Below are 9,794 nucleotides of genomic sequence, written 5' to 3' on the forward strand. Positions count from 1 at the left end.
ATATATATATATATATACACACACACACACACACAGACACACACACACACCTAAAGGATTATTAGGAATAGGAACACCAAACTAATACGGTGTTTGACCCCCTTTCGCCTTCAGAACTGCCTTAATACTACTGTACATGGCATTGTTTCAACAAGGTGCTGAAAGCATTCTTTAGAAATGTTGGCCCATATTGAAAGAATAGCATCTTACAGTTGATGGAGATTTGTGGGATGTACATCCAGGGCACGAAGCTCCCATTCCACCACATCCCAAAGATGCTCTATTGAGTTGAGATCTGGTGACTGTGGGGGCCATTTTAGTAAAGTGAACTCATTGTCATGTTCAAGAAACCAATTTGAAATAATTTGAGCTTTGTGACATGGTGGAAGTAGCCATCAGAGGATGGGTACATGGTGGCCATAAAGGAATGCACATGGTCAGAAACAATGCTCAGGTAGGCCCAATTGGCACTAAGGGGCCTAAAGTGTGCCAAGAAAACATCCCCCACACCATTACACCACCACCAGCCTGCACAGCATGATGGATCCATGTTCTCATTCTGTTTACGCCAAATTCTGACTCTACCATCTAAATATCTCAACAGAAATCGAGACTCATCAGACCAGGCAACATTTTTCCAGTCTTCAACTGTCCAATTTTGGTGAGCTCTTGCAAATTTTAGCCTCTTTTACCTATGTGTGGAGATGAGTGGTACCCGGTGGGGTCTTCTGCTGTAGCCCATCCGCCTCAAGGTTGTGCATGTTGTGGCTTCACAAATGCTTTGCTGCATACCTCGGTTGTAAACATAATAACCGAGTGGTTATTTCAGTCAAAGTTGCTCTCCTATCAGCTTGAATTAGTCAGCCCAGTTTCCTCTGACCTCTAGCATCGACAAGGCATTTTCGCCCACAGGACTGCCGCATACTAGATGTTTTTCCCTTTTCACACCATTCTCTGTAAACACTAGAAATGGTTGTGAGTGAAAATCGCAGTAACTGAGCAGATTGTGAAATACTGGCACCAACAACCATGCCATGCTCAAAATTGCTTAAATCACCTTTCTTTCCCATTCTGACATTGAGGCTATGTTTACACGGAAATTATTCTGAAGAGAAAACACAAAAGTGGCGTTGCGTCATCACTTTTTATTCTGCGTTTAGACGAGCGCTTTGTGTGGGAAATCCGTGTGGAAATGGTGACGCAAAAGTGTGTGAAAATCAATTCACTCCTAGTCGCCTGAAGTGCATACTACAACAACACCAAGTCAACGCGCCTGCGTACAACCTTCACTTTCAAGCAGACTTTTGCGTTTTTACCATTTACACGGGAGCGCGGCGGTGGAGCGTTTTTAAGATTTGGTGGATTCACTTTTTTGCACTTTTAAGCCCCAAAAACGCCGTTGCCGTGTAAACGAAAGGCACATCCAAGAAAATATTTTTACGTTTTCACCCGCGAGCGTTCTCGTGTAAACAGGGCCTCAGTTTGGAGTTCAGGAGATTGTCTTGACAAGGACCACACCCCTAAATGCATTGAAGCCATGTGATTGGTTGATTAGATAATTGCATTGAGAAATTGAACAGGTGTTCCTAATACTCCTTTAGGTGTGTGTGTATGTATATATATATATATATATATATATATATATACAAAAAGTTTTTCTCTTTTTTTACAGTAGGAAAAATGCCCTTCAGTGCACACATTTGTGCTATTACATCCCATCATAACACAAAGTCTGGTCAAATAGCATTTATTTATTTATTTAGCTGCATACAATACAATGCAAAATGAAAACAATTGCATATTAAATTTTGTAGTGCCCACTGGTCTATGGAAGCAAACATACCGGTACATATAAATCAAAGAAGGCCATTTTTACAGTACATATCTGTTAACATAAGCATGTTAATATTCATTAATTTAGCATATAGCATGTAAAATTCAAAACAAAATACAATTTTCACAATACACAAATGGTTACATTTTTATCAGCATATGTACATTTTAAATCATAGAGCTTTAGAGAGGTTTTATTGTGCAGCCCTCAGATGAACTCGTGCAGAAATGTGTCCTTCAGAGCCAGCTGGACATCTCTTGATCAAACTTTGGTGGATCAATGAAAGGCTTGTCGATGGATTTGATCATCAGCTCACCGCAGTAGACACACTCACACGCTATGATGTCATCAATATCTGACTTGATCTGCTCTCTGCTTCCCTGGCCCTTGCCTAAGCTGACCGTATCCTCCTCTTTGGGCTTGTGCCTGGATTTGGTGGTCTGTGTGGTCGCTGCCAGCTTCTTCTGAAGCTCCTCCAATTTATTCTGCTTATAGGCAGAGAGGTGAGGAATGACTTCCTGAAAGAGGCAATCATAATGGAACATGTGTCCACACAGGAAGAGATAGAAAGGTCGGTTGAGCAGGGGGAAATCACAAGTGGCACATTTTTCCTGAGACTCCACCACTCCATACTTGTTCCTCATCTCCTGGATGTCATCACGGATACGTTTGGCACTTTCTGTGGCCTCCTCCATTTCTTGTTTCAGCTCCTCTATGTGTTGGTTGTACTCTTCGAGGGAGTTGCAAATTGCCTCCTTGAAGTGGTCTATTGTAACAAAGTCTGGAAAGAATGGCAAGATGTCCTCAATCTTAAGCAGGTTGCAACTGGACAGACAGTTCATGGCTTTCTTGACATCTTTCTCCTCCTGAACCACATGACGAGCAATCTTCAGCCACAGCTTCTTCCTCAACTCCTCGTCATCCTCTGGAAGGTCAGCACAAGACTTGGCCAAATCTACATCCACCTAAAGGGATAAACATATACATTATATATATAAAAAAAAAATTAACACACAATTATCCCAATATAGATGGTTTTAAGGTCAATGGTTGTGATGCTTTTTAAAATGTATGAATTGATTAAAAAATACATTAAAATTGCAATTCATAAATAGAATGACTTGACACCTCTTCTATGAAGAGAATGTTTCATTTTTTTAGTTAAAACTCATTTTTGATATTTTGGGGGGAGAGTATAAAAAATTGGAGTGAAACAACATAATATCACAATGAAGGAAAAAAAAAATTAACACAACTGCTTTACTGCTTATTAATATTTAAAAAACGACATCATAGAGAGGACTCCAGCAGACCCTCATGACTGTATGGCCAAATTCAAGTCTTTAAAATTTCAGATAATTTGGCTAGAAAATGCTACTTGGTGCAATAAATAAAAAACAGAATATTTATGAATTAATAAATTAAATTAAAATTAAATAAAATGTTTTCTTAATTTTTATTAAATATATATATATATATAAACTTTTTGCAAAAAAACGGCTAAGATCCCAAGAAAACATCGTACATCCAAGTGTTACCGGTTATTGTAAAAGAAAAAATGTAATGCTGGTATACCCTTAAACAGAAATAAAAAAGAATGTCAAAGCACACATACTTGTAGAGCTAGGTCCACCGCTTCCTCATATAGCTCCATAATCTTGTAAACCAAGACGCAGGCCTGCAGGTACCCATGTTCGGCACAAAGCCGCAAGGCGTATTTTAAGTCGTAGTGGATGTCAGTGACGTGGGTTCCCGCTTGTTCAAGGTACCATAACAGGGCATCTGGCTTGTGTTTGGCATAAAGCGACAGTAAGTAATTGTGAATGGCCTCGTCTTTGACATCCAGCTCATACACGCAAAACTCCATGTACCGGATGGTCTCAGTTATCTGCTGCATGCTGCCCATCTGGCTGTAGTTTACCAGAGCTGGGATCAGATTCTTCGGATCCAACCGGTTTCCCATCAGAATCCACGCATCGACCACCTTTTTGGGGATGTGCTGCATAAGGACCGGAGAGAACTTGTAGAAGAGCTTGTCATCGCAGTGTTTGGAGAGAACATCTAAAGCTGCACTGTAGTCATCATGCTGGCAGTAATGAGACACAACACGCTCATAATCTTGCATGATGACTGAGAAATACACCATGTTATCCACGTCGCCGTGGCTAGCGAGCAGGTCGTAGATTGTGCTGCGGTTGTTGTAGAAGCAATCTTTATGTTTGGGGCTTTTAAGAAAGGTGCGGAACTCTTCACGGGTCTCCAGAAAGAGGTGTTGCTTGCCGTCGTCGGCCTCCAGCTGACCGAGCCGGTTCAGATAGAGTTCGGTCAGCCAGGTCACCAGCAGAGTGATCTGAGTCTTCTCACTGGGCTTCAAGCTGATCAGTTTCTTGATCAAAAACTCTTTCAAGGCCTCCTCCTGCTTGGCCTCAATGAACTTCAGCGCAATCTCCTCAAAGTAATTCTGAGTGAGCGCATAGCATTTGGCGCTCTCCAGGTAGCGCTTGTTCTGGAAGCAGTGCTCCGCCTCCTTGGCAAGCACCATGTCTAGGCATTCTGGTCGGTCCTTGCAGTACTCTTTCGCCAGATCGAACTTATTCATGTTCATGTACATCTGCCAAACGTCCCGCGCCTCTCTCTGGATGTGGTAGCGAAACACGGCTTTCTCTGTGTAGATCCACACGAGCCCCGTGACGGGATCTTTGATCATCTTTTTTAGGGTGCCGAACTTATCTGGAAATACATCTTCATGTACAACTTGCCCGTTCAGAGTGCAGATGCCCCTGACACGGTCAGGAAGCAGCAGCAGGAAGTGAAACTGGGTGAGTACTATAGAGATCGGCTTGACGAAGTTTAAATCAATGTCTTGTGTGTATTCCCACACTTGAACGTCACTGAGTAGGGAGTCGGGACGCACGTAGTCCAGCTGTCCATACAAAACTCCGTTGCCCATCATCCATGCGAAGCTCTTGGGGCAACTGCGCAGCTTTGACGTGTAGAATGTAATCTCGCTGTAGCCCATGTTGACAGGAAACTCCTGGAAGCTAGGTAGGAGATCCTGGTTCTGAGCAAAGATGGAGCTGAACCCTTGCTGCTCAGATCCCTCCGCCAGCTTTCCTACAAACTGGAACAGCCGTTTTCGTGTGGTCGCAACGATGAAGGACTTGGATTCCAAGCCACGTTCCACTTCGAGGCAACATACCGGAGCTGGCTTGCCATCCTCCTCCAGGGAATGAACCTGTCTGAAGAACTGGTCTGGGTTGGTGTTAAAAAGACTGCCCTCTGAGGCAGAAATCTCAGCTTCAAAGATGATTCCTTGGCTGGTGCCGACCAGAATCGGCCCAGTGTTGGTCTCTGAGCCAATTAATTTGTTCCAACCTATACTTTCAATCAGGTGGCCCCTCCAACGTGATAGACTTCGGACCTTCTGAGTGTTTCTGTTTAGGTATACACATTCGTTTGTGGTGAGGCTGATGACTAAATGTGACCCTGTGAGATAATTGAGAAAATGTCATTTTACAGGCTGCATTAAAAAGAAAGCATTTTAAGCAGATCAACAACGAATCACATGTTTTAAAAAGCTAGGCCTGAGCTTTTGATCCTGTTTTCACCTGATTCATTTCGGGTGATTCCATTATTCAGTCAGCATTAAAAACAAGTGTAAATGGGGTACAAAATGTTCTGTGATCCGATCACTGAAACCACTTAAGGAGGTAGAAATGCATCAGATTTGGATTGTTAAAACTGATCCATCTAATGAGCCTAAACTACCCCTGTGCTGAAGTGTTTTTTAAAAAAAAATTATAATTCTTTATTTACATTTATAAATGTAGCCTTTCTCTAGTTTATAAATGTAAACATTTTAAAAAGTAATATTCCTATTTTATATAAATAATATTTTTAGTGTTTATTTTAAAATATATACTATGTTTTTATTTACAAAAAAATTACTAGCTAAAAAAAAAAGAAAAAGAAAAATTAGTCAAGCATTCAGACCAAACTGACCAGTTTAAAAAGTTGACAAACCTATTCACCTGTCAATCAACCACTTAGCCAAACAGATGCTATAACCTTTACTGGTTACAGCAATAAACAAAAGTAACCCTCTAATTAAAATAACATATGACAGAATAATTTTTAATTTATAAATATAGACATAAGGCATATAAATGTACATTTATCATTTAACTTAAGATCATATAATAATGGAATTTGGACTTAACATGGAAAATGCATGTTATTATCAGGTTTAAACCATTTGCGATTGGATCACCTGGAACAGAGCTTAATACCAGTTGTAAACAGAGCATTTGTTTCTCTCAATGACACGCATTGCAAAGCTTTACATGATGTAAAAAAATCATATCAGAGTTTTTTCTTGTGCATCCGTTTCCAAATATTTAAAAATGTGAAAATATATGGTGGCCAAACTGAATTCCTCAGTTCACATCCGTTACGCTACTTTGGGATGCTTGATGCTTCTTTTGTCATTCTAATTTCAAGGGAAATCAAATCACTTATGTGTCTAATAATGACATCTAATAGATGTCCAAAATGCATTTAAATCCCATTACAACAAGGTTTGAACATCGACATATGATTACCTGTAGGATCCAGGAAAAGTCTGTGCACTTTGCCATCATCCTTTCTTCCCAATTCAATCTGATTTGGCTGATCAGGTTTTCCAAGATCAATTCTGAAAAGTAATGTGTTTGTCTATTACAACATTTTAAATGCTGCTTAAATAGGAATCAATCCTACTTGTTTAAGGCCATATGTAAATCAAATCAGTAAATTAATAATTGATTAATTACTTTAACACAAATAAAAGGCAGATTAGGTGATTTTTATCCTATTCAGCAGATTCTTTATATGCATTTCAAAGAGAATTGCCTTTAATGGTCCACATCCTCACAGCTTAGTCCTTTCACCATTCAGACATTACACACATTAATCACTCATTGCATGTACATAAAACTAATCAATGCAAAACTTATCAACCGCCAACCGTTGTTGATAACACAGCCTGGCAACTTTACCTCAGCAGAGTGTCTTTCCCCAGACTCATGCATAACTGGTTGTTGCACACCGAGAAGTGGTTGATTTTTTCTGGAGGAGAGAAGTCGATGCGCTGCTTGTTGAAAATGGGTTTCTCTTCTTCTAGCCTTACATTCACAAAACCTGTGAACGAAAAAGTAAATACTACAACGTCCCCAAATCATAATGTTTGCATTGCAATTTCCTAAATTGTGTAGGTTTGTACCTGAATGAGTAATCCCGATGTTGGCTGCTGACACACGGCTGTGTTGACGGATATTCTGAGAGTCTTCATATTGATCCAGAATAGATGCCATTGCAAATTATGCAAAAAATATATATATTCACAAAACTACAGTACTTACAACAAATACTAAACCTGTCTTTACATTGCAGGTAAAAATTGCATTGTAAAGTAACAACGTTATCTCTACCAATTGTTCCCAGCCATTACACGCTAGCATGTGAGCTAAACGTCCTGTTCAGGGGCTGTTTTTACTGCCAACGTCCCCGTTGTGTACTAAATACAATATAAAAGTGATAAAATAAAGATATAAAATAAAACTAACTGAGCTTCAAATTATATTTTATCTATCAATAAAGACAGCACTGAAAGAGCGATCTATGTTGTGAGCATTGCTGTCTTGGTCAGCTGATGAATATCATGTGATTACAATGACAGAAACTTCACTGCTGTTCTTTATCTGTCCACGTAGTGGCGCTGTTTTGTTAAGGATTGTCAGTACTAGAAATGATTGGAATTATGCTTAATTTGTGTTATTTTTGTGCTTCAGTTATTTTTTATTTATTCTGATTTATTTATTAATCTAGCATGGCAGTCCAACATCCGGGCCCAAAGACAGTGGTTTAAAATTATACACATCATTTTTATATATAAAAATATTTTTATTTATTTTGTACAGTTTTGTTAAATAAAAATGAAAATGCAGACTGTCTCTTTTTTAACATTCTATTTAAATGACCATGGATGCATTTGATATTTAAAGAGTCTTTTTTTACTCTTTAGAAAAGGCTTGCAGTTTGTTTCATTGAGATTTATTTGGGATTAAAATCGTTAACGAATCAATAATGCCTTATCTGTGTTTAAAACCAAAGGCCCGTGACAATGGTGGGCGTGGCTATGCAAAGTCGAGCCGATTCAAAAGGCAGAGAGAGGTCCCGTCACAGATCACAGAGAGAGTCAATTCAGCTTTTGAGTCGAGAAAGTAATGAGTCACTCATCAGTCTCAACAAAGACGCCAATCAATACTGTGGAGTTCAAAAAGTTTTCCTGAAGACGTTTCTTCTTGGCTTTAATTGTTGGACATGCCACCTCAAATGGATTACTTTTACCACGAGTCAAGAGTTCCGTCGGTGTGCTTGGAGCAGGACGACGCGCTGGAACCTGCGATCAGCTGTATGATGGTTGGGGATGGCGCGGTTGGGAAGACTAGTATGATTGTCAGCTACACCACCAATGGATACCCCACGGATTACAAACAGACGGCTTTTGACGTCTTCTCCGGTAAGTGTATGATCTTTGACCCCTTCTAGCTGATGGTGGTTCATTTACAGTAATTAATGATCGTGAGGATGAAAACTTGACTTTTTTTTACTTCTGATTATTCAGGACAGGTTCAGGTAGATGGGACCCCTGTGCGGATTCAGTTGATGGATACGGCTGGTCAGGTAATTGAACAGTTTCATTTAAAAAGAGTTAACATTTTAAAAATGGAAATGTCTGTAAATTGTAAACTTTGTTTAAAGGTCTGTACACTGTAAAACAGTATCATTAAGTTAGACAACATATGTTTTAAGCTTTAACTCATTCAACTTTTTTTACAAGTTTCAACTCGTTTTTTTAAGTCAGTTTAATGTAATTTGAGTGGAAATGACTTAAAACATTCAAGTTCATTGTACTCAATTTAAGGCAGCCACCGTTTTTACAGTGTAAACTTTATTTAAACGAGTGTAAATCTTTCAACGTTTTACAAAATAAAGTGTCACTTTAAAAAAAGTTAAACAAAAGTCTATTAACGTTGTCAAGTGTTCTTATCTATCTTTGTCTTTTGCCTTGCAGGAAGAATTTGATGAATTCAGATCTCTGTCTTACGCACACACGGATGTCTTCCTGCTCTGCTTCAGTGTGGTTAACCCCACATCATTCCAGAACATTACCAAGAAATGGATCCCTGAGATTCGTGCGTGTAACCCATCATCCCCCATCATTTTAGTTGGAACACAGTCAGACCTTCTGTTGGACGTTAATGTTCTCATAGACTTGGACAGATACAAGGTCCAACCCGTGTTGAGCTCACGGGCACGGAGCATCGCCGAGAAGATCAGGGCCGCCGAGTATGTGGAGTGTTCGGCCCTGACCCAGAAGAACCTAAAAGAGGCCTTCGACGCGGCGATATTCGCGGCTATTAAACACAAGGCCAGGAAAGTCAAAAAACGGAGACTGTCGGACAGACGAGCTAAAGCCTTTTCCAAATGCAGCTGGAAGAAGTTCTTCTGCTTCGTCTGACCTCGTGGGTCACGTTGTGTGAACTGTTTAGTATACGAGACTGTATACGAGATATTAATTTATTTTGAACGATGTGTTTACCTAGGGCCATTTAGCTTTATTTTATGGGTGGAGTTGTTTGATCTGTGGGACTTCCCAGCAAATGTTACAGTGACATTTGAGAGGTGTTGCGTTGCTCAACACAACGCAATTGTTTTAATCGTTTAACCTGTTTAAGTAACACATGATGTACGATTTATAGACCCATTATGAAGAAAGATTAGAGAAAACTTCTCTTTATTGTTCACAAAGAGCACCCACCATATGTAAATGAATGAATTTGCATGAGCTGGTTAGCTGCCTATTCAAAGCTTGAATGGCGCTCACGTGGATGCGTCTCTGATGAGTGGGTATCTGTCA

General features: G+C 39.7%; 2 protein-coding genes across 2 annotated transcripts; one reads left to right on the forward strand and one right to left on the reverse strand.

The window, feature by feature from the left end:
- Nucleotides 1-1,731: 1,731 nt before the first annotated feature.
- On the reverse strand, nucleotides 1,732-7,513 carry vps18 (VPS18 core subunit of CORVET and HOPS complexes). The gene is made up of 5 exons (XM_039693284.2): nucleotides 7,095-7,513; nucleotides 6,871-7,012; nucleotides 6,436-6,527; nucleotides 3,450-5,320; nucleotides 1,732-2,799 (listed from the first exon to the last, which is right to left on the reverse strand). The coding sequence occupies exons 1-5, from the start codon at nucleotides 7,183-7,185 to the stop codon at nucleotides 2,071-2,073; spliced, it is 2,925 nt and encodes a 974-aa protein (XP_039549218.1). The 5' UTR covers nucleotides 7,186-7,513; the 3' UTR covers nucleotides 1,732-2,070.
- A 546-nt stretch (nucleotides 7,514-8,059) lies between these two features.
- rhov (ras homolog family member V) lies at nucleotides 8,060-9,530 on the forward strand. Its single transcript, XM_039693285.2, has 3 exons — nucleotides 8,060-8,393; nucleotides 8,499-8,557; nucleotides 8,949-9,530. Exons 1-3 carry the CDS (start codon nucleotides 8,195-8,197, stop codon nucleotides 9,393-9,395), a joined length of 705 nt encoding a protein of 234 aa, XP_039549219.1. The 5' UTR covers nucleotides 8,060-8,194; the 3' UTR covers nucleotides 9,396-9,530.
- The last annotated feature ends 264 nt before the right edge of the window (nucleotides 9,531-9,794 follow it).

The sequence above is a fragment of the Pimephales promelas genome, chromosome 13 (assembly GCF_988280905.1).
Source record: "Pimephales promelas chromosome 13, fPimPro1.hap1.1, whole genome shotgun sequence".
Lineage (NCBI taxonomy): Eukaryota > Metazoa > Chordata > Actinopteri > Cypriniformes > Leuciscidae > Pimephales > Pimephales promelas.

What these genes read in the sequence shown, in the direction of transcription:
- vps18 (XM_039693284.2), bottom strand. Translation starts at nt 7,185, where the DNA reads ATGGCATCTATTCTGGATCAATATGAAGACTCTCAGAATATCCGTCAA. An exon ending in CATCGGGATTACTCATTCAG is followed by an intron (nt 7,013 to 7,094) that starts GTACAAACCTAC and finishes TTTCGTTCACAG; the next exon opens with GTTTTGTGAATGTAAGGCTA. An exon ending in CGGTGGACCTAGCTCTACAA is followed by an intron (nt 2,800 to 3,449) that starts GTATGTGTGCTT and finishes TTATCCCTTTAG; the next exon opens with GTGGATGTAGATTTGGCCAA.
- rhov (XM_039693285.2), top strand. Translation starts at nt 8,195, where the DNA reads ATGCCACCTCAAATGGATTACTTTTACCACGAGTCAAGAGTTCCGTCG. An exon ending in GGCTTTTGACGTCTTCTCCG is followed by an intron (nt 8,394 to 8,498) that starts GTAAGTGTATGA and finishes CTGATTATTCAG; the next exon opens with GACAGGTTCAGGTAGATGGG. An exon ending in TGATGGATACGGCTGGTCAG is followed by an intron (nt 8,558 to 8,948) that starts GTAATTGAACAG and finishes TTTGCCTTGCAG; the next exon opens with GAAGAATTTGATGAATTCAG.